At 43.8% G+C, this 27,770-nt stretch overlaps 1 protein-coding gene across 1 annotated transcript in view; it reads right to left on the reverse strand.

The window, feature by feature from the left end:
* Window positions 1-691: 691 nt before the first annotated feature.
* kel (kelch protein) overlaps window positions 692-27,770 on the reverse strand; it is a 40,938-nt gene continuing 13,859 nt past the window's right edge. The window contains exons 6-10 of the mRNA XM_050195693.2: window positions 22,175-22,441; window positions 13,809-14,024; window positions 7,834-8,035; window positions 2,988-3,257; window positions 692-2,409 (exon numbers count right to left, since the gene is read on the reverse strand). Of these exons, the coding sequence (XP_050051650.1) occupies window positions 2,237-2,409; window positions 2,988-3,257; window positions 7,834-8,035; window positions 13,809-14,024; window positions 22,175-22,441 (1,128 nt within the window). The 3' untranslated portion in view covers window positions 692-2,236. The remainder of the gene's footprint in view (window positions 2,410-2,987; window positions 3,258-7,833; window positions 8,036-13,808; window positions 14,025-22,174; window positions 22,442-27,770) is intronic.

A 27,770-nucleotide genomic window follows, 5' to 3' on the forward strand; every position in this document is an offset into this window, starting at 1 on the left:
GTTCGTGACTTGGGCAAGACAGATTACGATTATTGTTGCGGGACAAGATACGACCCAATTAAAGGGTGTAAACTTTTTAAGAATGTAACACTTTGAGCCGATGTAGTGTGCCGTTTGTTTAAAAGCACACGGTTGTAATGATTATTAATGACCGCAGTAGGGGTATAACTTGCTGAACTGCAACTCGTGTCTCATCAGCGGGACCACTGCGAAGTAGAGTATGGGCAGCAACTAAATGAAGAAATATTATTGAAACCATGGTGGCACACCATCCAGAGGCCCAAGACTGTGCCACCTACCATGCCAATAACCATGGCTTCCTGCATGGCGTAGCAAGATCCTTCTTTGTGCCGCCCGATCTTGAAAACCACTCCAATTCCAAACCTCACATTCCTCCACAGACGTTGAATATCACACCTTCCTTTTCAATTCTACACGCTTGCTGCTAACACACCCTCGGTCGTTGCCTTGCCCACCTGCTTTACCCCCTCTCCCGTTTAGAACCCTACCTATATATACTGTGCCGAGGAAAGCATATGTCACCTTGAAAAAGACAAGTCACACTTGTCAAAACGTTGGCTCCTGCTTTTACCTTGTTCTCGTTTTGCTCATCGTCTTCAATTTCCATCTCCTGCCTTCCCCGTGTTTTCCCTGAACTTGAATATAAGACACACCAGAAAGACAACAGGTGCACAATGAAACAAAAACAAGAATTTTTAATTTCTTTTTCCCACTACCTAGAATTACAGTGATTCTGGCTCGGGATGCAAAGTGCCGAAGCTAAGAAATGTAAAGCTAACAGATGGAACACATGGGTTGGTGAATTTGCACCAATTACAGCATATGTTCCATTTCATTCTCCCAATAGCTATGAAACAAAGCGAACACATACAACCAGCAACCATCTTTATATCAAACCATATACATACTTTTTTTTATATATATATATACACACATACACACAATTTTCTTTACACATGAAAGCACAGGGCCAACTTTACAGACTTGCTGGCAGACCTCTGCATGATAGTGCTGCATCTTTTAAGTAATATCAGCTGGCCTCCATGCTGTGCAGTTTTAACACTGCTAACCAATCACTGTAGGCAAATCTGAAATATTTTTGCTCATCTGAAGCAAAGTTTAATACAGCTAATCAAAGGTGATGTAAATAAGCAACCTATGCAAGGTAAAATACTTAATTAAGCCTTAGCACATGCTATGTAAACAGCTTACCGTTTGTGCTATATATCTGTATTCATGTCTGTTAGCACACTGAGCACTATAGAACAATGTCTTAGTGCCTCTACACAATGCCTAGAAGAGGAAATAATGCACATTAAAATTCAAATCTCACTGTTTGTCGAATGAGAAACATGCTTTTCCTTAGGCAATTTGACAGTCATCCTGTGCATTTGTAAGAGTGTTCTCTTGAAGGTGAGGTCACAGCAAGGGATCAAACATAAATGCAGTATGATGGAAGTACAGGGTGGTCCAATATGAAATGGGGCCACTTAATCAGCATTCAAGCAACAAATAGTCAGGTGTGATATCCTCACCATCACTTGCTGATACTAGCCAAGCAGCTCTCACATTCCAAAATATCTCCCATGGTACCCTTTCACAAAGCAAAAATGGCAACATAAGATGATCTAAGATGAACAGAAGATTGGCAGAGCCAATGCATTCATCCAGATTTACATTACACATCACTTTAAAGCGAGTTATCTATAAATAGAATAGACATTCTTTGTTATTTTTTTTAGCTGCTCATTTGTTGGACACAGTGTGTTCGTACTGTTGCCTCCTGCAAAGTATACTTATAAAACTCCTGCAGCCTGTGAAGACAGATTGTGTGAACTTACATAGCAAGCCTGCATGCATAAAGTTTCACAAATCACCATCTGGAATGAATGAAATGCACTACATAGCTTGATAAATATTTGACTTTAGCTAACCCTCATGGGTGCACATAGAAAAGTGTTTTGAAAGACTTATCATACCAAGCAAGTGACAGTGCTTTCCAATATACGCCTAATTAATGTACATACTGTCCTATGCATTCACTTTCTGTGCTGCTGGGATAAAGTCTGAGCAGCTCTTGCTTAGAAGGCTTGGCCACTTATCATTGGGACCACATGGAAAGAAAGCCCTGTTTAGGGTAGCCTTCTTTTAAGCCCAAGCTGTACACCTCCTGTGGTCTAATCATAACTTCAGGGGGCAATTGATAAAAAAGTCCTTAAAGCGGCCTGTCAATGATTGTCACTCCAGCATAGCTACGACCAATGGTCATGAATGTGCTCAATATGTTCCAGGTTTTGGTCTTTGGATTGTAGACTTCAACAGATGAAAGGTTCGATGATCCATCATCGCCACCAACAACATAGAGTAGGCCATCCATTGCCACGACACCTAGTGGAGAAACAGAGTTGAGAATGAAAGCAAAACAATAAGCATTGGAAGAATGTGTTTCTTTACATAGGTGCCCAAGCATTCATCCAGGTCAATGTTGCATGAATTCTATAAGGATGACATGTGTTATCCTGGCATATTAGACTGGCATATCATAGGATGGACAGGAGGCACAGGGAAAGTTACAGACATAACAAAGTTCTTGGAATCGGCACAAGCAACATTAATGAGCTGGCAAAATACAAACTGTGTGACCTCCACAGTGCTGCTCACTTGCCAAAGTGAAAGCAGGAAATGCAAATGGTCATTATCTGGGCTCGTCAGTGCAGGCATGAAGGAACTAACTGTTGGGCCTCCCTCCCTTCATATAAAGCAGAGTTTACTGCGACTGCACATCAAATAACTTGGTCTAAAACACATACGCCACAGTCCAAAAGGTAATCTCGGAAAAAATAAAAAGCAGCATGTTGAGTAAAGTGACTTCATTACACGGGTTTACTGTACTAACACCATGCTGTTAAGGTCTCCTAAGCTTGCAGCAAAAATAAATATTATAACCGTGAAGAGGTGGCACTTACCTGCATTTCGCCTGGCCAGGGCCATGTCTGGCACATGGGACCACGAATTGGTGTCAGGATGGTAACACTCAACACTTTTGCGCACCAGGGGCCCATCATGTCCTCCCACGGCATAAAGCACTCCATCCAGAACTCCAACACCAGCACCACTGCGTCTTGCAGACATGTCAGCTACGAGGGACCACTCCTCTTCCTTAGGATCATAGCGCTCCACTGAACTTAGGCACTGCCGTGATGCCCCATCATATCCACCGACAGCATATAGGAGGCCTGTTATCACATAATGAAGGCAAAGGCAGAAACAAAAGTGCACATAAGTATAAAATACACATGGCATCATTAGTAATTCAGTAATGTCTGAAACTATGAAGATGTTTCTGAGATGTTTCAAGTACAACCTCACTGCTGCAAAAACAAATACTCAACAAGTAAAAAAACTACAGTCTACGCTCGTTACAACGGACCCGTGTACAACAGACTTTGGATATAGCGGACCATATTTCAGCCTTAGTTTTTACTACTGATTTTATTAATGCAATGAAGTTCACTTTTAATGGACTGCACTACAATGGACTATCGGCTACAGCAGATGAAATTTGCAGCAATTTTTTTCAAAATCGGGTGTATAAAATGTAGTTTTGCCGTGTCGCCATGGGCTCACAACTGACTTGCGAGGGTCAGCCGACGATCGCGGCTCAACTCAATATCGCGCACGCAAGAGAGAGGAAGGCGGGGCAGAAACTGCCCTCTTCTTTCGCGCGCAAGGCATGGGGGGGAGAGGGGGGTTCTACTTTGGTGGCTACTGCTTACGGCGCGGCCGCCGTATCTTGAAAGCGATCTGCGATGTGGACAAAGTGTGCGCCTGCGCAGGTCTCATCTTCAAAGCGATCTGTAATGTAGACAAAGTGCAGCTAGTGCCGGTAGCTTCGGATGCACTCTGCTTTCGACGTTTAGTTCACACTGAAGCGAGAGACAGCACGAAGGTCAATTCGCTTGCTGCTGCTGCCGCGGTTATCATGCTTAATTTGCTATTGCAATTGATGTTTTGTCATTCGGGTGAAACTGCGACTTCTTTTGTTTGCTTTTTACTTTGGATGTTCGTCACTCACTCTTTGCAACAAAGTTTTTAGAGATCACGACGAAAGTTTCGCAAGGGAGGTGCAAGGGAGTTGACTGTATATAGTATTTCACCTTGTAGGATAATTGCTACACTATGTCACATTGTCTGAGAAACAAACTGATCAAACGCGGGTGAAGAAGAGGACTTTTCTTCGTGAGAGCTAGTGAAGACAAGGCCCCTTGTCAAAATGTTGGTAATGGGTTGAGGCATTGTTGATCAATTCGTCTCCACCCTCCTGTGACCTTTTCACCTTATTTGTCCGAGACATAGGTATTAAAGTGCGGACTGCTATTCTAAGTACCATTCTGGTAGTTCCAAATCTATTTGAACAAATGAACAATTTATTGGCTAGTGGGATCAGAACAGATTAACCCTTTACCTACCAGAATATATTTTCCAGAGAATGTTCCTGAAATACTGAATTAAATGCCCAATGAACCAGCACATCAAGGTACGCCTATTCAAATGAATGTTTTTCTTTGTGAAACAACACCAAAAAATTTCTTTATGCAAGAAAGAAGTTGGCTTCACTGTGCAGCTTCCCATCAGTACTAAAGTTAAACTTCGATATAACGAACTTCAACATAACGAAATTCTCGATTTTGTTATGTTGCGCCGAATCTGCAAGTGATGCCTGTAGGTGGCACGAAAACCAGCATTCTTGAAACAAGGGATGCGTATTCCCGTATGATTTCTCAATCATGACCAGATGCGTGACACTCCATATGCTGCGACTGCCTTCTCAAGCACGATAAACAATTCCATGTCGGTGGGATGTGGGTTTCCTTGCTTTTGCTGCGTTTTTTTTTTCATCGAGGCGCACATTACGCAGTGCACTGCTGCGATCGGCGATTGTTGTTCGAAACGCACGTTCAGTTTGCGTTCAGTTTTGCCTCATGCGATTGATTGGCCTGTAGGCCTCGCCGAGTTGTCAGCCGTGGGGAACGCAAACTGAATAGGGGTTTCAAACAACGATCTACAATCTCGCCTAGTAGGCGTGCAAAAACTATCGTCACATGTCGGTAGCAACATGCGTGCCGCTTCAAACAGGCAATCAACAAGATAGTGGCCATGAAGTGTTTCTAGTGCACTGATCGCTTCCGGCGCTTGGTTGTATTCGTGAACAAAAATGGTGGGACCCACACAAGTGTAATGTGGTGGTATTTTACGCAATTTTAGTGCAAAACAGTTGCATTCGAGCCCATTTTGGAGCCTGCTAGCCTTGCGTGAGTAGGTAATATATTTCGTTGATACGAGATTACAGTACAGCGGCATTTCGTTGCCAAGAGGTACGAAATGCATTGAATCCTATGGCCGTTCGCTGGGGATACGAAAATGTTTCGTTGTCGCGAGACTTTCGTTGTTGCAGGATTTTGTTGTCGCTGGTTTCGACTGTATAACAAAATTTTGATATAACTAAGCAAATTGTCAATTTTACCAACTTCATTACACAGAGGCTTAACTGTATTTGGAATGTTGCAGTGGTGGAACCATTTCATCTTTTCGCGCAGGTCCTAGCGCAGGCAAAAAGCCGATTTGGCGCAACAGCAAGCACTTTTGGCCCAAGGTCCAACACACATGCGCTAACCATATACCATGAAAATTTTAACTGATGTAGTCTATATGTTGTACAGGTGGGTTTGTGCGATGCTTACCCTGCAAGCGCGGTCATGAAAGGACTAATGCTTCTCCATACCACGATGCACAAAGGCCGGGTTCATCGACACGGTACAGAGAAGGCACCACAGACAGATTGTCAACAAACGCGTGTCCCACAGTGCGACTGGATGCAACACAGTGCGACTGTCACGGCTTGTGGGCAAAGGCTTACCATAAGATCGATCGAGTATGTGCGCCTGCACTGAACATGACATCACGCAATATATTTATGTCATGCCATACACATTAGGGACTTTTTGAATAGGGGATGCAAAAAGAAGAAAGCGTCGGCGCCACTAAGCAAGCGTGAGATGCAAATAAGGTTTTATGTTTGTGTCGATAACGCTATTTCGTCAAAATAGCGCAGCGACCCAAGCTCGACGCAAATGTTTTGCGTCAACGAACATGGCGGCACCCATCGAAGTGCCGGTTCTTGCGGTGTACCACATTCAACCTCATTTGCTAATACCATTCTTAACTATTCACTATGTGTGATTTTTATCGTAGCGGCTCTATTGCAAAGCCCTGGTATCCCCATAAACATCGAAAAAGCTTTCTTTAAATTGTAAAATATGACCTCCTCTTTCGGCAAACTCCGCGGTACAACACAGGCGGGTTCAATGAACACCGAAATAAAGTGCCAGCAAGATGGTACAGCAGCATTACATTGTATATCCGTCAGAGAAAAATGCGTGAATGACAAACCAGACAACTCCAGCGGGCCCATAGAGTTTCTCACTATATGGCGAGAAACTCTTTGGACACGGGTCTCTGCTTCCATGGTGATGATGATAGGGTGCTTTTGGTTTTGATTTCAGTTTTGCTAGCCGCAAAGCATCGACGGAAGGAGGTTTCGCTCTGATACATGCTTTGGTGCAGGCTCGGCGCAATTTTCCACTAAATACCGTTTTGTCGCAGTATGGCGCAAAGGTCCGCCCTCGGCACAGCTGTTCTACCACCGATGTTGTTGAAGGAAAAAAGCTACAAAATCTTCACAAACTTTGATGTTCTCAGTTTGGTGCCGAGCTCTAGACTGTCATCTATGACACACTGATCCTGGAAAGCTTGACTTTACGTGGTAGACTTCAAAACAATACCTAGCACAGAGTGCCACTTCAGTCTTGGTACCATCTCTGGGTTTCTTTTCAGCTTTTGCTTGTATTTGTTTTATCTTCATGAGTGCACAAAGCAATATCTCCTGGGCTCTTGGCATTTATAAGCGGCAGGAATGTACCATAGGAAATCACAACAGACTAAGTCGCACTGCGGCGCTTTGACTTGCCTAGAAAATTTCCCACCTCGCAAAACGACACCTCCGAAGACAATGCCATTTTTGCTGTTGCGAAAAATAATTTAAGCTAGATTTACATTTTTTATAGCGCCATCTATGAATAAAAACACAACTATACTCCATCTCGCAAATGGTTTGCAACGCTGAGGAACTGCAGGACTCCTTAGCTGACAGGAAGGCCGAATGCCCCATGACATATGTTCATCCATGTCGTGTCGTGTGCTCAGCGGCTGCTGAATTTGCGGTATACAATGTGCATGTGCAAAGGTCCTAATGTTACGTACTGCTGTAATGCATCATGTACCAAGCAAAACTCGCTAATCCCACCATTAATCAGATAGGTACACCGAGAACTTATTCCACTGTGCAAGGACATTGCCTGCGTATGCCTTGTACCTTTGGCAGGGCTGCAAACAAATTGTGAGATGGAGTGTAGATGTCTGAACATGCTTAGCTGGTCCTTGGTGTGACAAATTGGCAATTTATAGCGTGGACAAGCTGAGCTTGTCTTTGGTAGCAGAAATAAAGACCGAATGAATGAGGCCAGCTCGGTAATGGTAGCTCAAGGGCTAAACATGCTAAACCACAGTGGACAAGCAGCAGAATTGCAGGAAGATGGCATTTCTGAACAGTTAATGCACATATGACATTCTAAATGTGAGGATTATGTAATAATTACTGATTGCTGACACGTGTCCTTACAAGCAGTGTCATACAGATTACAATGAGCACTGAAGAAGTTGAACAATGGCATAAGAACTAAGAGTAACACCAACCATTCAGAACCCCCACTCCAACACTGCTTCGACGAGTACTCATAGATGCAATTGCCGTCCATTCTTCTGCATGTGGGTCATATCTTTCAGCACTGTTCAGTCCTGTAGAACCATCGAAGCCACCAACAGCGTAGATCTGGCTGTTTAGAACTGCCACACCTAATGTACTTCTCCGAGCTTCCATGCTGGCCGCTTGACTCCACTGCAAGCACAAGGTGGATGTGATTAACATCAAATAAAGAAAATGAAGATCCTTTTTATTGAGCAAAGTATGCGACTTGAGAAATAATGCAATGATTCACACTAAGAACGACTTCCTCATGTTCTGATGAGGCAGCAAAGCCAATCAGCTCGCATCAAAAAAGATTAGGCTCTATGCCCATTTGTAACACATATCATGGTATGGTGATTTTAATTTTTCAGATCATTACGCCATGGTAAACACACAATGGCACCGTAATATTGGCTGGTCATGATGACAACAATACACCTGTACACTATTCGATGACAGCAGCAAGTATACTAGGTGCAGTCTGCACTGAAGCTTTGTTCTTGACATATCTACCACATGCAGCAATGCTTATAATTTCATAATCATTATTCGAGCTTCTTGTGGGATTTTGTTCATAAATGATTACTGAGAAGATGCTATTCACCAAAACTATTCTGAAAATCAGTGAAGCAAGTTTTACAGCTGAAGCATGGATTGCTGTCTAAGAACCTATGATGAAACCACAGCTCTGGGTTTCAAGACTAACATTTTAGGAAAGAGTGAGGTGCCATCTACTACAGCAATTCACACCTGCACACATGAACATTATAACAAAACACTGCCCAGTGACATATAATATAGCTTTCTAACAGCGCCATAATGCCGACAGTGTGCTGTGTGGAGCAGCTTGCAAAGATGAAGCCTCATGGGCATACACTGTGGCAGATCAAGACATTGGACTGCATTGTATCATCACCCTCTTTCCATTTCCTATATTCTTGCTTCCTCATGACATGCTCTCCTTAGCACGCATGTGCATTTATTTTCTCCCCAGGGTTCTTCTCATGGTGGGCGGCCATGTAAACGTCATCTGCCACTCTGGTTTATCGCCCACCACACTGGTGGACCAGTCAAAACTTCTAATTAGTTATTTTTAGATATACATAGTTATAATTAGATACTGTGACGTTTCTTTATCACGCTGGGAAATATCAGAAATAAAAGTGACGTATAAGTCTATAAAATGGCACTTTTCCTAGAGCACTGTCAACAAAAATCGGGTAGAAAATTGGGAGGAAAATAAGGTGTTGGGAGGTGCCATCTCACCGTGGAGGGCACAACTTTCCACTGGCGCAACACTGTCATTTTCGAACCATTATAAAAGAGGAGCAATCTCAGCTTCAGATAGCCATAGTGCCATATTTCACCATGCAAAAATAGAAGCAAAAGAAGCTAACAAAAATGAAAAAATAGCTAGCATAGCAATTTGTTACTGCTGCCATGTGGACACAGGAAGCACTCCTATTGGCTGAGAGAAAGAGAGGCTTAGTTGTGTGTGTAAACCTCTCCCCCTTCGGTAACAAGGTGCCCACCTCTCGAAAATTCCTGGGGAGAACCCTGGTTCTCCCTATAACTCTGCGAGGCTGGCTTCCCTGCAGAGTGTTGTTGCATGGTGGTAAGAACATTACAATGTTGAAGTTGCAGAAAATAACCTTGTTACAGTCGAATCTCATTAATTCGAACTCGCTTAATTCGAACTTCCGGTTTATTCGAACTGACGCCCTTGGTCCCATCAAAGTTATGTGTATTCCAATGGGCGAAAACACCCTTAATTCGAACGTGCAAGCATTTGCGACCGTGAATTCGAACATACTGTGCTCCAACAATGCTCTGAGCAGTGTGCCAAATCATGCGGCGGCGTCTCCGACCCGCATTGCTCTGACCCTGCCATAGATGAAAGGCTTAGGAGAAACCCCTTAATGCCGCGTGCGGGGAAAAAAAAAAAAGGAGAACGAAAGAAAAAAGAAAGAAGAGAGAGTGAGAGAAGAAAAAGAAAAACCGTGGTGGCAATTTCACCCTCTCTCGAGTGGCAAGGTCACTGTTTCTGTGTCGCGCCGTAATGCCCCAGCCACACTAGTGGCAAAATGCAGGCCGCCGGAGGGATCAGTCCTGGGCCGATATATTGTGGCTCGGCAAGCGAGCCGCGAGTGGAGGAGACCAATAAGAGTGGCCCCTACAGTGACGTACGCGCAGTAAACTGGTATCATGCGGACCCACCCGACCGCTCTATTCGTACTTGTGTCTGCTTCAGCCAGACCGCTTGTTTCGCACTGTCGTCTGCTCACGTCAGCTCTCGCTCGCGCTTGCTGTGGTTGGCTTAGTTAGTCTCATTCGCGCTTGTTTATTTACAATGATGCATCTAAACGGAGATGTTCCGATGGAAAAGTTGTTGGAGACAGTGCGCCATATCTGATTCAGTACAGTAAAACCTTGTTAAACCGTACCTGCTTTAAACAGCATTTTCGTTTTAGAAGTAGTAAAGTCAAATCCCCGACTCAGCGGCCACTGAACATAATGTGTTTTGTATCCGCATAAACCGTACCAGCTTATTGCGTACCTATCGGTTAACACGTAGTGTTTCCACTTTTCATCGCGTGAACATGGCGGTACGTCGTCTCCATCGGGCGGCCTGGCAGAACAATAAGCCTCAGAGATCAGCACAATGGCCTCCAAGCGCCCTGTGCGTTTGCGCGTGAAGCCACACCAACATCATTTCGGCGCCATGCCAGAGAGCGTTGTGGCGTCGTGCAAACGGGAGCTCGCGTCACGCTGAAACTCGGATAAAAAAGACGCGGGGTGCTTAGCATAGAACAAAAATTAAGACATCGTTCGTGCTACCGAACGTGACGCAAAAAGTCAACGCTGGCACGCGACATGGGTCTACTGTTGACTACGGTGTGTGGCATTTCGAATGTGAAGAAGTTGCTCGGCAGCGCCGCTGCAACTGCGAAGAGATGTCGGCTACAAGGTCTGACTTTTCGACCTTGTTGCGTCCGTTATTGCCGAAGTGTCGCCTAGCGACAGTGATAAAGACGACATGGAAGCGACAGCACGGGCGATTAAGGCCAGACAGTGGCAGAAGCTACGCGTTATGTTAGCCTCATGAATGCAATCGTTGCTATGAGAACAGCACCCCGCAATGAAAAGGTGCCCCGCGACTTTTGCAATGCTACCGCGCCTGTGCACGGAGATTACGCAACGACAACGAGGAATCTGCCATGCGAGTGTTTGCCGAGAAGAGGGCGCTGGCCGAAAAGCTGGCTCGCAGCTTCAGCAAGTTTGAGGTCGCTGTCGTCGCTGGTAGGCCGCTGCGGCATCAAACGAAAATAACACGTTTGTCGCGCGAAGTAAATAAATACTGCATGTTTTTTTCCCCGTTCATCGCACTCTCTGCGAGTTCCGTTTTTAACAGGTAAGTGGGCGATCTCATGCTATTTTGGTTAAGCAGTACTACCGTTTAGTATGTACTTTTTCCAAGCTCCGGCCAACTACGGTTTAACGAGGTTTCACTGTACAAAAAGGCAGACCATGAATACAAGGACGTGAAGGTAGCAGCCAGTACCTCATTCTCCTTGTCTTTTGAATGCGGCGATGCCGCAACAGAAAGGAGCACACCAACATGATTATGACCAGCAGCAACAACTTCGCCATCTTGATAAGACATGACTTGCGTTAAGAACGCAGGACGAAGAAGGTAAACACAGTGCCGATCTGTCAGCAGACGAAGGAAAATGCACACGAGCACGCAGAGGGAAGCATCAACGGGGGCCCAGTCCTGGCCTTGGCAACTCCGCTGTTTCGGTGCAGTAGGTGGCAGAGGTAATTAGCGCCATCCAGCAAGCTGGCGGGAAAGCAAATCCTCTTCCCTCGGGCCCTTCTTCGCAACTATGCTCCCCTCGCCCTCTCTCTCAACTCCCTCATTACTCCCTCATAACTCCCTCATCTTCGACGGTCTCCACGGGCGCCCGCCTCCACGCTGCCGCCAGCCTGGTGTCAGCTTAGCCTGCTCCATGAAGTTTCATTTTCCGCAGTTATCGGGAAGCGAGCACTGGCCGGTGTAGGCAGTTTCGTGGTCCTCACTCGCTGTGTACTTGCGTGCCCCAATATTTCACGACTCGCACCATTTGTGCATCGCGCTATGGTGCACGAATATTTCAAAAACAAGTCCCTCTTTTAATTTGAACTTCATTTAATTTGAACAAATTTTCGGGCCCCTTCAAATTTGAATTATCAAGATCTGACTGTACATTCTTACTATGGTTTGCAATATGAACATTAATGCACCGTCCCACACCTTATTCTCAGCTCGTGCATGCTGATCGTCTTTTGCCAAGCTTTATGTCTTTCTTTCCCTTTATCTCTGTCCCTTTCCCTTTAACCCAACGCAGAGTAGCAGGCTAGAGGAGTTGATCTCGGGCCCACCTCTTTGTCATGTAAGTAAATTTCTCTCTCTTGCTCTCTGAGAACTGCATCCCTGGCAGGAACATGGTGGACATGGCTAGCACATTGAAGCTACTTTCCTGACCAAACTGTATTTCTCTTTTTGTAGATCGAGTCACACATGTGAGCACACGCCACCGAGCCAAACCCTGATGGGCCTCCCTGTGACAGCCCCACAGGCACCCCCTAACCCTTAAGCTTTGTACCGTTGAGCACTTCCTCGCCACAGCAGATTCTCTACAGGTCTGCTAGTTGGACACAGGACTTCTGCTCCTGCAACTTCTTGAGCTTGGTAGACCTCTACACAGTTAGCCTAGTCCAGCAGCCATGTATGATCAATAAGTCTAGCAAGGGTCTCTGTCTGTATGCCATGACTGTCGTACTGTGGTGCTTCTTAGGCTAATAATACTCACATTTTTGTTAGTAATCTGACTCTGGAACCTTGTCTGCACCGTGTCGAAGAGTCGACAAATCCAGCCATAGCATCCTTTGTGTGGTTTGGAGTGGAGGAGCATGGTGCCCTTTTATTAGCATTGCTCGCTGGGTGAGCCTCACACCAACTCATCTCCAAAGGCTAACAAGGAGTGTTTTCTAACTTGCGTTATTATACGTGCAACTACAACAGTGGTCTCAGGCTGCAACATGCTGCCGTAAAGTTGAGTGCATTGAGTCATCTCTTGTGGAGAACAGTCTTTCCCCCTTACTCAAGGCTTGTTTGCATTCTGCATGTAATAAGCCTAGATTAGAGGGTTGCCTGCTGTCACTTCTTCAGGAATAGAAAGTGCCCCCTCACCTTCTCTTCATTCCCAGTGACTTCTCTTATCCTCTTATCCTTATCTCTTCTCTTATCTTAACTGCAAAGAAGTGTGAGTGAAGTAGAATGGAAAAACTGAAGTGGCAGCACAGGAGAGTGCTCAACATACTCAGCCTTTGGCAGCACAGTGTGGTCTAGTCCACTACGCTTGGCTGACTGGAAAGTCAGTGGTCTGCGATACCATGGGATCACCAGGTGGAATCGCGACAACATTGTTTCAAGCCAGGAAGACGCACTGCATTTGTGTATTATGAACTAGTCACATTAAAGGACAAAATAATTATGTCATGAGCTGGAAAAGTTGAAGCCTTGTTCCATGATAATTAGGTTAGCCACGATCTATTAAATTATTTTTAAGAAGAAATGAGACAAAAATGTTTTGTCATAGTACGTGTTAGACTGATATTGATCACGGCCATCAAGCCACCATCATTGTCATAATCAATACAGGACATTTATGGCAGAACATAAATAACACTTTGTGGTAATAATTAAGAAATGTATGTGTATGTGAGTAGTGTGTGCATGTGTGTTTTCATCCGAGTTCTGTAACAGGCAAAAGGTGTTTCAAGAAGGCTGAATAGGGGCCTACCCTCCCCTGAGTGCTCCTTTCATTACCACTTTCTTTGCATTCCTTTGCCAGACACTCTGGATGAAGGAAGTCCCCACCTGATCCCTCACGGGGTCATAGATGTCGACTGTTCGCACACGTAGTGAGCCATTAAAGCCACCGACTGTGAACACACGTCCATCAAGAAGGGCTAGGCCTGCACGGCAGCGGCGGCTGGGGAGCTCGGCCAACTGAAGCCAGCGCTCACGCTGCAGATCCAGGCACTCCACACTGCGAATGGCCTTGGGTGCCTGGCCACCCACCACAAGCAGCATCTGCACACAATACCCACAGGGCAATTAAGTAAGGGGCACCATGCTTTAAATATTGCAGACACAGGGTGGCAAAAGGCAAGTCAAATGTAAAACGATTAACTCCCACTGGAGGCTGTTAGTGCACTGACAGCAGCATGCTATATCAGGAGATGGCTCCACCATATAGTTAAATTACTACCCTGCCGCAGTGCACATATTTCTCCTAAGACGGCCCCGAAACCTGCCGTGACACCAACAATGTACCTGGTGTCCCATCAGAGCATAAAATTATACATTAGGGAGCAGAATCCTGGCTATTGAGCACAAACTGACCCAATGTCGTCTCTCTTACACATGCTGACAATCCATCTTTACTAACATGTGGACAACGTGTAAGCGCTGCTCAAGAAACAATCTGTGGAAACAGCACCAATGATATGTTTCAAACACATGAAGCATTCACAACAGTGTTTGACATGTATGCAGATTGAAATCTACTGCAGGCAACTACAAATATCTTGTTTGGAGCTGTAATATTGATAGCTTAAATCACAAAGATGGCATTTCTTTGTCTAGCAGCCATCGTCATCTTCCTCGGCCACTTTTTATATATGGCGCACTTCAGCGCCTACGTCTTGGTGCTCTCATAGTCATTTCGTTAACTTGGTAGGTACCAAAATTGGCATAGTATATATTACAAGAGTGTACGACGAATATAAATGATAGGTCATGACACGATTATCAAGACAGTTTGTCATGTAGGTCATGAAACAGCTGCCTATGTCTTGGTGCTCTCATAGTCGTTTTGTTAACTTGGTATGTACCAAAATTGGCATAGTACGACAAGAGTGTATGATGAACATAAATGACAGGTTGTGACATGCGTGTCATGTAGGTCATGGAACTGCCGCCTACGTCTTGGTGCTCTCATGGTCGTTTCGTTAACTTGGTAGGCTCCCTTCACACTGCTTCGCATAACACCAATTCTCACAGGACGTGGGATATGCCGGCTTTTTACACTATTGTCTAGCTAGTTTGTTAGATAAGTTAGTTATATTTGGTTAGCTAGTTCAGTAAGCTAGTTAATAACTGATTACTTAGTTATGTTTAATTAATTATATTGTTAGTTTGCTAGTTCGGTAATTAGTCTTGTTAAATTAGTTTCAGTTTTCTATCTTGGGTATATTTGGTTAGTAGCTTATTTATTAGTTTAATTGTTTAGCTTTGTTAGTTAATTAGCTCAGTCCCGATACTGTAGTTTGTTATACTAGATGTTCATTTACTTAGTTATAAGCTTGATAATTAGTTATTTACTTATTTCATTGGTTAGTAAACTACATCAGGTGTGGGACTGCCCAAAGTCATTTTGTAGCTATATTTGGAGAAAATAAAATTGCCTTTTGGAACACTGGAGCAGACTAAATTTCATTTTGGAGCAATTTTGAGCAGATAAAATTTGTCTTTGAAGCAATTTGAAGCAGACCAATCTGAATTTTGGTGAAATCAATGGAATATGGGATATGCCAGCGCACTTCGAAACTACGACGAATCAGAATAAACCAACAAGAGCACTGTACTGCAACTGTCTTAAGCAACGTCTTAAAGGGCCCCTCACCAGGCCCCATAGCAAATCTTGGTGCTGGAAGTTACGTGTCTTCTAGGGAAGCATTCTGCCGCAAGAATTTTTCAAATCAGCTTATTAATAGTCAAGATATAAATATTTCAGTGCCACGAACCTATGATTTCAGGAGACAAGCTCCACTGCTAAGTGAGACACTCTCTTCACTTGCACCGTCTAGCCTCTGCAAGCGAAATTCCTTCCCTGCGTTTTCCCATACCGGACCTTGAGGATTGCGTGACGCATACGTCATGGGCCCCACCTTCATTCTTTTTCCTCCTCGCTTCCTGCGCTGCGGCGCACTTCCACTGACAGCATCGTGTGCGAGCTGTTGTGATTGTCTCGTTTCACGCAGCGCACGATTTTGCACGCTGTGCGCGAGGACACCTGACTAGCGCTATAAGTCATCATCATCATCGTCATCATCAGCCTGGTTACGCCCACTGCAGGGCAAAGGCCTCTCCCATACTTCTCCAACTACCCCGGTCACGTACTAATTGTGGCCATGTCGTCCCCTATAAGACAGAGCTACACAAATACTGAGGCAGACACAAGTGGATCACAGAGCATGATCCTGCACTGGAACACGGCAGGAAAAAACATTGTTTCGGTGTCTGCGCGTGCGACAAGCAGACATAATGGAAGTACATCTCTCTTGCTGCAGTCCGAAGTAAAACAAAAACATGCAGACATTTGGTTTGTGTGTTTTATTATTTCTCTATAAGCTTTAATTCGTCTATTCAAGCAACATATTACACAAATAACAGATGTTGCTTAGAATAATTCTCGAACTCACGTGTCACCACGAGCGACGTCACAACAAACATGTGTATGCAGGCCCACTAGCACGTGTACGTCATGCTCCGGCTTGGAGTGCGGTGGCCGCGAGGAGAAGGGAAAACAGCATTCGGATCGAAATTTCAGATCTTTCCGGGGTGCATGGCGATGTAATACTTTGCAGACACTATCGTTATCATGCATTGTATGCTCTGCGCTTTTCAGCTCAAAATGGGGCCTTTTAAGCTGAAGCGCTGCCTTTCGTTGCGTACAAGGCACCAGGGGAAGGGGGGTTCTACTTTGGCGGCTGCTACATATGGCGCAGCTGTGTGGGCCCTATCTTGAAAGCGACCTGCATGGGGGCAGAGTGCATGCGCCGAGTGCTGATAGCTTCGTGTTCGCTCTGTTTCTGCCGCCTATTTTGCGTTGAAGCAAGAGGCAGCACGAAAGTCTACTTGCCCGCTGCTGCTGCTGCTGCGCTTCCTCACTCCAGCATTTTAACAGCGAGTGCGCATAGTGATCAAGTGAGATGTGTTTAAGTTTGCATGTGTGCGCGTGATGCCACGCTTGTTAATTTAGTTAGTAAGGAAATGATTACAAGTTTACACGACTGATAAAGCTACTAACGTTACTTAATAGAGCTGTCTGTTAATTTGCTATCGCAATCGATGCTTCGCCTTTCGGGTGAAATTACGACTTTTTTTTAATGCCATTTTTACATAATAGACCAGGGCAATTCCAAAGCACTTAATGCTTATTTTTCTAGCACAATGTGAAACTATTCCAATCTGTTTTTATTCCAAATCTGCCATTAGCCCTTCATGTTAGGTGAAAATGGCTCAGGCCTTGTCCTTATGGGCATAAAAACAGATTGGAATAGTTTTACGTTATACAGGCCCTGGGGACAGTGATGCCTGCCTACTGGACCCACTGCAGCACATGCCTCCTTTACACCTAGTTCGTTCGCAGTACCCTCAGCCTACTTGTCATTGTTTTGTGCCTCAGCTAGGGAGAATCAAGCTGCTCCATGCAGTCAACCATATTCTAATACACTCTAAATACAGCTGCCCAGGCCATTCCGACAGCAGTGAGGACAGCCGCGAGTGGTCTCACGTGTGTCAGCCACTTGACGGAAGCGCTGAAAAGTCCAGCATTATAAGCGAAAAAATTACGAAAAACTGTGTGGGAGGTGCCTTCGTGCAGTGTGCAGAATGTGAACAGCTGCAATCTTTTTTGGAGAACGAATCCACTTGCTGTTCGCGGCTACTGCTGGAGCACACATTCCGAAGCTGTTCTGGCGCAGCTTGGCAAAAGAATTTGTTTTTATCAAAATGGCGCAATCTGCACAGGAGTTCCACCACTGCTACCTGTAGTTATATTTTACTTGTTAGTTAATTATTCTAGTTAAATATTTAGTTATATTTGGTTAGACAGGTTAGTTATTACACAGTTATTAGCGAGTTTAGTCAGTCAATTAGCTTAGGTATTACTTAACATAGACCTGTTAAGTTAGTTATTAATTTATTACCTTAGTTTAGCTGCATAGTTAATTAGTTCAGCTATTTTAGTTGGTTTAGTTAGTTTAATTGGTTATTATTTAGTTAGGGCTGGTATTAGTGTGTTTCGTGGATTAATTAGCTAGCTTAGTTAGCTAGGCACCCTTGCAACTTGACCAACATGCAGGCACACAACAGATTGTAGACACTGTCGCTATCACGAAGCATGCCATCATACACACAGAGAGATGTACCATGCAAAAACTGAAACACGAGCGGCTAAATAGAGCAACGCAGGGTTTCCATGCGCAATTACATAAAAGTGTGACATGCAATCGCTCTACAGCCAATTTTTAACTATATTCCCAAGTGTGCCTTTTGAATTATCAATTAGGCAGCTGTTACAAATGCAGGTGACCTTGGAAATGAAACATGGCATTGTAGTTGTTTCAAAATTGTTTGCATTAAAATTTTTGAACACTGCACAGAAATGCAGCGGCGATTCGCATGTTCTGCTGACAATATTCACATGCCTATAATGGCAGTCGACCCTTGCACAATATGAAGCTCTCCCATAGCGTTAAGTAGGAGTTTCGTGACCAGATACAATTTAGTGAAGGACCCTATTTAAACTGTTTCCGTCATAGTCTTACAAGAAAGGAGCCAACACTGCCAACCTACATTAGTAATACAGTTAGGTTACTTCAGTAAATTTGGTAAGTTAGTAAGAACAAAGTTAACATTAACAATTAAAGAACACCTTACATAAATTTTTCTATTTTAGTTTTTCATTATAGCACACGTCTTCTACTACTATGCTTGTGCTATGTATTACCATGCTACAGTTGATGCCCAAAATTAAGACATCAGCTTATTCTACCAACCACTGTTTTGCGTGAAAAACAAACTGCAGCCGATGCTTGTGCCATCAGCAACAAGGAGCTGGTTGGCAGGCTCCATTCTGTTGTGCGGTTGTACAGTATATGCTCTAGTGCAGGGAAACTGCCCTTTCATCTCCGGGAAGTGGCGCACAACAAGGCGCCGTGCCATGTGGCTGTACAAATAACCTCTAAACCTGTTTATCTATAAGTATTTATGTTATTTTCAATGTTCTTATGGTTTTTGCTACCGCCTTTGGCTTAGATTGCGATATATGCGAAGTTCCGCCATTTCACAACATACCACGGCCATAATTTTGGATAGAACGGACTTCATATTTAACAGACCTTCCTTGCTGAATTATTACAGCTCATTGTGGCGAGCATCAACGGTACTGATAATCTTTCACTTCAGATACATAGATGCTTGTTACAAATTTTATTCAACTTTTTATTTCCCTATATTGTATTTACCTAATGAAAGCACTTCTTTCCCCCCAAAACCAAAGTGAAGTTGGGGGTGCATTAATATGAAGGGTAAATTTTATGGGAACTTTATGGGAAATTTTATGGGTATCAACTAAAAGAATGCATCAAAACCCTTAGCTTTGCAGTACATATGCAAGTCCACAATGTGAAAACAAAGACAGCTTTCCGCTCTTCAGCCCCTGAGAAGGCGCGACATGTCCAAGTCGTAGCAAGCAGCTTGTTGTGCTGCTTCCACCAGTGATCAAAACGCCTTCTGGCAGCACTATTCCCATGCTCCCCCCATATTCCATGTGCGAGACAGCTGTTAAGCCTTTTGTCTTAAAATCCAGCTGAATAACTAGAAGTACGGCCCATTCCCCACTACAAAATGCAAGACAGGCAGAAAAACGACCAACAGACAATGCTGTCACAGAATGGTCACCTTTGAAGTAGAAGATCATGCAGATCCCACGCATTGTATGAATTGGCTTTAAGTGAAGCTATGAAGAGCCAGGAAGACAAAATGGTGCACCACAATAAAAAACTTGCAGCAGACTTTGGCAACGAACGTGTCTCATAGCGGTCATCAGCCATGTTGGCGTACCGTGCAGAGACAAGATGGGTCTTATTCTGAGGCGAAATTATCACCGTCATATGATTTCGTGTAACTTGGCATCAGATGCATTAAAGTAGACAGCTGAAAGTGTCCTCAACACTCACTGAGTGAAGATAGTGAGCTTGGCACGGTGCCAGAAACGCTGTTGGCCATATAAGCCGACACATCCAGTGCAGAGTGGCGCTAAACCTTGGGAAAGTGATCGTATCCCCGATAACGACACAGCCGATGATGGCAACGACCGTTACCGCCACCACAATATGCCAAATTGTGGAGCGGCAGGCAAAGCAAGCTTCGCTTTAAATATAGGTCTAACATACAGCTCATCGGTTCAGTCGTTTTAGCTGTGCAACTATCAACGCATTGTTTTTATTGCCTGTTGCACTGGCACCTCGATAAAGGGCATTATTTTCTTTTGCCAAGAGATGGCTCTCAGTGGTATGTGTTACAGTATAACTCTGTTAATCAACTCTGCTTAATTCAATTCCAACCCGAGGTCCCGGCCTAAAATATAGGCCCCAAGTTTCACAATTTCGGTCCCAAAATTGGCTTTCGCTGAATAACTTGAATTTTACCAGGCAGCATGCATGCGTCTGACCCTTATGGCAACCTCAATAGCACCCCTTTAGTGGCAGCGTCTGTCTCGGCGGAGCTTAGGCAGCAGTGAATGCGTTCAACACACATCACCTACCACAACAAAATGCCTATTTTCAGCTTCCCCTGGAAAATTTTCAAGGAATAACCTTGGCTCACAATACTTGATTATGTTATACCCGATTATAGTGCACCTTCTTTTCTACAAAGAAATTGGGCCAAAATTGCCAGCGTAGTGCAATTGGATACAAATACAGAAACTGCCTGCGCAGTGTTTGTATGCTTTACCTCACAACACGGATGAATTGTGGCGAAGCTGAAATTAGAAAACCAGTCTCTATTGTACAACACCTATTTTTTTTCACTAAAGATCAAGTGCGCATTAGATTTCTATTTTGTTTAGAAGATTTAATATCAGTCCAATTTGGGCATATAGAAAGTGGGAGCCTATTTGATTTGGGGGTATGTTAAGGGGAGACGCTCCTCGAAGCAACTTTTTTTTTATTGCTTGTATTAGAGGTTTCAAAATTCAGTCAAGTATAGAGTTTTCTATGCAGATTTCAAATATGGCACTGCTTTTTGTGTAGCTGTTATAGTTTTAGAGTTATGTGATGCACAATGCCAAAATATAGTCATCTTTATGGGCACTTCTTCATGTAATAAATTTTCACAAAAAGCATCGTACTGTAGCTTGTTTAGCTCTTTGTGGATCGCAAAGTGCCGATATCTAGCCGAACAGTGTTTACAATTATGAAACTATGCAAAAAAATTTGAACATTTCAACTAATTTTTTTTTTAATTCTCTGAAACGTAACCATGTACTTTTGCAACTTACTGCGTGGAGATATTGCAATTTCAAGTAGATATTAGCACTGTACATATCTTCAAAAGTATGTATGCCAAATTTTGTTACTGTAAGGCAATTGTAAGTGTAGAAGGTTATTTTCATGTGATTGTGAAAAAAATTTGTTGAAGTGTCCTAATTCATTTTTTATAGTTCCAGTAATTGTACACAGTGTTTGAATCGGCAGTTTGCGGTCTACAAAGAGCTAAATAAGCTACAGCACAAAGCGTTTTGCAAAAATTTATTACACAATACAGTGCCCGCAAAATCACTTTATTTTGCCATTGTGTAGGACTTAACTCAAGAACTGTAGCAGCTACGCAGAAATTAATGACATATTTGAAATTTGCTTGAAATGCTCTATAGGAAATGTTTTTTCGAGGAGCGTCCTTCCTTAAAATTTGGCAAATACTGGAAAATTAATCAGTGGTGTATTGGTGTTCTTTCTGCATCTTGTTTAATTCGATCAAATTCATTGGTGCTGTCAAGGTTGAATTAACAGAAGTCGACTGCATTATCATCAGTCGAGACGAGTGAACAGGGGAAACAACAGCATGGTCGTTTGTTTGTGGGGCTGCACGGCACCAAAGTTGGAGGTGCAATTATTACAGCAGGGGAAGAAAACCACAATTTTAAAGAGCAAAGTCGGGGGTACGTTTATTACGTGAGTGCGTTCATTGTGCGAGTAAATAAGGTGATTCACTAAATTCTTCTATGTTTTCATGCTACATTTTGTAAGGAACATGCTGATAGTGTAAGCTTTTTTTCAATCGCATTCTGCTTATGTGCATACTTGACACTGAGAGAAACTAAACAGCATGTAAACTGTTCTCTAGCCCTCACCGTACTAATACAAGCAAAAATATCAGAGAGCGGTAACCTTAGGGCGTCCGACAGGGGTTCGAGGCTTGGTCCGTGGTGTAGCGTAGAGAGCTTTCTGATCGGCACGCAACAGATGGTATTTCATGGCCTCAATGAGGAAGTCCTTGCAGGGAAGGTTTCCCTTCAGTAAGGGCTCCTCCTCTACGCGCTGCACCAGATACTCCTGAGAGAGCAGTGGCAGCCGCACATGCTCCATCAGGCAGCCCAGCTGTGACTCTCGGTTGGCCAAGTCCTGGTTCACCCAGTTCATCACAGCTTCAAATACCTGGAAGTGCAAAAGCCCAGCTACAGATGCAGGAACAGTGGAGGAAGCTGTGCTATTACTGAGGGGGGGAAAAAAAGAAAGAAAAAGAAAAACCATTTGTAGGGCACCCAGTTCTTACCTCCTCGATCTGCTACAAAAGGCCAGGGTTCCAATTTACAACTTAAAGGGATAGTGAACAAAACTTTTGCCGCCAAGATTTTTAGCCCAAATGAAAGCATGGATGCTGCAAGTGGTTGACACAACCTTGTTTTCCGGCAGAAGCTAGAGGAAAATAATGAATTTGATGCATTTTTCGCACAACACCGCGTCTAGCGTCTGCACCCTGAACTAGAGGACGTGACGTTTCTATGATATTGTGTGTGCCGGATACTGGTGTGCCAGCCATCACCCGTGTCTGTTCACCCGCACGGAAGGCGCCGGGCGGCAGCGAATGATGTTTCAACTGCACAGTTGCTCACGGCCGCATACTTGTTTCTGCAAGCGAAGCTTGTGCCCGAGTCTTCAAAGTCGCCGTTTGTGTTGTGTGCTGCTTTGTAATGTGATCAGTGAAGCACCTGGCACAATGCAGGAGAATGGCTCTATGCTGCTGCGCGCAAGTGTGTGAGAAAAGTATTGTCGGGCGAGACAAGCTGTGTCATACCTTTCCGGCAGAGCTGAAGCTTGGAAGGATATGGATTCGCGCTGTGCGCCCATCGCAGCCAACGTAGGTGCAAAGAGCAAAGTGCGTGGACATCAAGCAAATGCCGTCTGCCCAACTCTGTTGCTGCCGTAGTTTCGTAGAATAATTACTAGAGGGAACTCCAGCACTGATGTCTATATGAGCTGCAATAGGGGCGGTTGAGCCAGCATGGGAATTACGGGAAGGACATGGATCAGCCTAACCCTCGTCCTATCGGCTTCAAACGGCTTCATGGCTTTGTAAACTCGTCATTTTCAACAAAGTACTACATAATAAATAATTAAATAAACATGATTAAAATTTTCCAATGGCAGGATTTGAACACGGGACCTCTAGCACAGACGCCCAATATTGAAACCATTATGCCATGAAAACATGCATCGACAAGAGATAAGACAAGAGACAAGGGCAAGCCAATGCCTTGAGACACTTGGCGTGTTTCGATTTGGTCCCCTTGACAAGCTGAATTGTGGCAATTAGTAGCGGTTGTGCATGTTCGCAGCATCTTCAGCACTTCGAAAAGTATAGATTGCTCTGAAACTTACGACAATGAAGACAGATAAACTGTAATAAACAAAGCCACAAGAATGTCTGAATTTACAAGCACGAAGATCAGATAAATCCATGTACTTCTCATCATTCCCATGGTGGCTGACTGATTGCAGCACCAGAGTTCTCTCCAGTAATTATTGTAGGAAACTCTATGGTTGCTGCTGCAGCTGCAAGCTGGCACAGATGACGTCACGGCGGTTGGCGTGCAGCCCTGCGCGTGCTGGCTTGCAACGGTTGCACGTTCACAATCCTCCAAAAATACAGCCATCCATTTAAAAATATTTTAAGTAAGTACTGCGTGTCAGAACAGTAGCATCTTCCGAGTTGAATTTCGATACTTCCCTCATTTTTTCATATTTCTTTTCAGTATCCCTTTAAGTTACAACAGATTCTCGATAAGTGCAATGCAATAACCTCGCCTTTCTTTTCTCACGTATCCCTTCTAATGACAAGTAAGAGTAAGTTGATTTTAACATTTACTAAATTTAAATTTCGGATTTAACATCTCAAAACTGCACAATGGGCTATGAGGGATGCCTTAGTGGAGGGCTCCGATTAATTTTGAGCATGTGGGGTTGTTTAACATGCACCTAAATCTAAGAACACAAATATTCTTGCACTTCACTCCCACCAAAATGTGGCTGCCATGGCCAGGAATATAACCCACAACCTTGTTTCCAACAGCAGAATGGCTTAGCCCCTCAGCTACTGCAACATCTATCCTACAAGTGTACAAAAACTTTTGCTGGTCAACAGTGACAGCCATTTCCATGGACAGAACATTAGCAGTGAATATGCACTCCAACAGTTGAGCTGGCAAGTGTGTCCACATTTCAACAGCGTTCACATGTGCAATGTGATGTGAAGGGTTGGATCTCTGCTCATTATATTAGCTACAAGGCCTACGAGCAATTTTAGTCAACTTCTAATACTGAGTCTAGAGCTCTTCCCACAGTCTTAAGTGGTTCAACAATCATTGCTCGTAACATTTAACAGAAGGGGAAAAATATAAGTAGGCACATTTACAGTACGCCCATAAGGGTTATCTACTAAATAATGCTATCTCTATTAAATTCACCCATTTCTCAGCCTAATGTAGAAAAAAAAAGGCCTAACTTCATTTTGTGACTAATACTCCTGTGGTGATCACTGTGGAAAATGTTACATTGGACCTCATAAAAAGCTTTCCTCTGCTCTTTTTCTGTTAAGTTACACATCATATACAGGGTGTCCCAGCTAACTTTAGCCAGAGTGAAAATATACCGATGCACTCTAAGGTGATGCGACCAAATGTATATTGCTGACTATTATATGGAGTAAGTCACAATCTTTTTTATTCTGCTTAATTGCATAATTAGTCAAGATTAATTTCTCGTACATTTCTTGTACAAATGAACATAGCATCTAGCAGGGTGTGCTGCCACTTAAAAGGCAACAGCACAGTGACGCAGATGTTGGCAGCGCGATTTACGCCACTGATGTGCTTCCCTCGTGGCAGTTCATGATAGCGATAAGTAGGCACAGCGGCAGCACACCCAGCTAAATGCTATGTTCATTTGTACGTGGAGCGTTTGCAAGTGCTGAAATCACAGCGCACACTGCAGTAAGCAGAAAAACGCTAATGCTCAATAGACAGAAAGTTAGAAGCTGTCTAATCGAAAGTTTTTCAAAGTATTCTACAACTTTATAATGTGAATTTTTTGCCTAACTTCATTGCTTCCGAAGTTGGTTAATTAATCTTGACTAATTACATAATTAAGCAGAATAAAAAAAATAGCGTGACATACTCCATACAGTAGTCAGCACCATGCATTTGGTTGCGTCGTCTTAGAGTGCATCGGCATAGTCTTTAACTCTGGCTAAACTTAGCTGGGACACCCTGTATATTCAGTCACTCATAAACTCATGCTTGCTCAATTTAAAAACACTTAATTTATTTTCCAAAACAAGTCACACAAACACTTGGAATGAGTGTACGTTTTGAAAGTTGGGAGAAACTCGTAACAAAGAAGCAGTACAAAGTGTGTGCAAAAAGAAAGGGGGGGGGCACTAGCTGTATGGGAAAAGCACAAAAAGATTAGTACCCATGCAACATGATATATGCATAATATATGGATAAATTCTAGTGACAAAAAGAAAGGTTCCCCAGATTATTACACCAAGTGAATTGCCTACAGTGGTGCTTCATTGAACAAATATTTTGCAGATCGAAATGAACTTGCTTGTAATTTTTAACACACAGAACAAACTCGGTACCTTTAAATGAACCAAGAGTGTCTGCATGTAGGTGCACCTGCATATTTCTTGGGCCACCATGTTCCCTCACCTGGCCTCATTCTCGCATTGCTCTCGTCTTGCTTAGCTTGCATTTGCCTCACTACTGCTTCGCCATCTGTATGTTTTAAAAAATTAAATTATGGGGTTTTACGTGCCAAAACCACTTTCTGATTATGAGGCACGCCGTAGTGGAGGACTCCGGATATTTCGACCACCTGAGGTTCTTTAACGTGCACCTAAATCTAAGTACACGGGTGTTTTCGCATTTCGCCCCCATCGAAATGCGGTCGCCGTGGCCGGGATTCGATCCTGCGACCTCGTGCTCAGCAGCCTAACACCATAGCCACTGAGCAACCGCGGCGGGTGTATGTTTTCTCAGATCAGGAGGTAAAAGAACCCATGGCTTCCGAACCAGTCGGAGAATGGCCAGAACACAGTGACCAACAGGCATCCCAACATGACAGAGACAAACAGATTGGCTCATGTGTCTTATGACAATGCCACTGCCTACTTCAAAAATGAGCTGAAATGGGAGAGGCAGTTGAGTTTGGGTGTTTTTCCACCCTGGAGATTTAAAGGGGCCATGGCACCGTATTTTTGAACTTGCATTAAGCATTGCATGCAAAATTATGTGCATCCTACTGTAGTGGTAGAAAACTTACATATGTCATTTTTTTATATCGCAGTTAAACCGTACAACAGTCTGGCAACACTAACAGGTGATGAAATGTAGTGCATTCTGCGTGGTTAATAGGTGGTGTCGTAATCGCACCCACAGGGACAGGTCCTTTGGAATAACAGAAGCCAATCTCAAAGGCTATTTTTCTTTGTGTACTGCAAGTGCCGGAGTGATTGTAGAACCTGGAAAGATGTCATTGTCGCCATGTTTTGGACACCACCTATGTGCATGGAATAAGTGTGGTTTAGTATTTACGTGCGAGACTTAAGGGTCAGTCCGTGATACCCTCTGCAGGCGTTCTCTAGTTTGTGCTCCTAGATCACGAGAATTAAATAATTGCAGGCACAATGCGTGATCTGAAGAATCTAGGAGCTGTTGCTCACTCTCAGGGCATGACATCACACACAGTGGTTTCTGTTGGTGCATAGCAGTGGGCCTGCACAAGCTTGTCACGGCACACAGATGGTTTCACAATGTTTTGGAGCAAGCAATGCAGCACTGGCCCCACACTTTTTGTAGTCACACAAGCACTGCCAAAATGGTGGTCACTGTTGGTGGGAAGGGCTTAAAGGCAATGATTTCAAATTGAAATTTTAAGTTAAAATGTGCACTGAAAGCAGTTTCTTTTAAGTGTGTGTGTGTTTGTGTGTGTGTTCTTTTACCTGTTGGCAACTCTACTCTCATATACAATGATAAACTAAACACAGTTGTAAGACCATGTCATGGCCCTTTTACGAAACCTTGGGAGAGAGAGACAGAAAAAAGTTGCTCCCAGCACAGTCATCTGCCAGCTCTAGTTGGGGGGGGATTATGACTGGGATTAAACTGATCACATTAAACAAAAAGAATCTAAAAGAGTCTCTAAAAGCGTAAAATAGTCACCCTTCCTCCACCACCTCGCTCTGGATCTCGAACATCCCCTGTCCTTGGCAAATTTTGTTGTTTTTGGATGCATTTTCTCTCCTTTTTGCATTCTTGTACAATTAATGTCCGAGAAAAAACCTCCCACAGGAACAATGGGAGAGTGCATCTTGTAGAACAAATGTTGTCCAGCACTAACCTGCCCATGGAATGAATTAAAGGGGTACTGACATGACATTTTCGACTTGTGATTTTCTTTAAATAAAGGTCCAAGCCCTCTA

This window comes from Dermacentor andersoni, chromosome 1, assembly GCF_023375885.2.
Source record: "Dermacentor andersoni chromosome 1, qqDerAnde1_hic_scaffold, whole genome shotgun sequence".
NCBI classification, from domain to species: Eukaryota; Metazoa; Arthropoda; class Arachnida; order Ixodida; family Ixodidae; genus Dermacentor; species Dermacentor andersoni.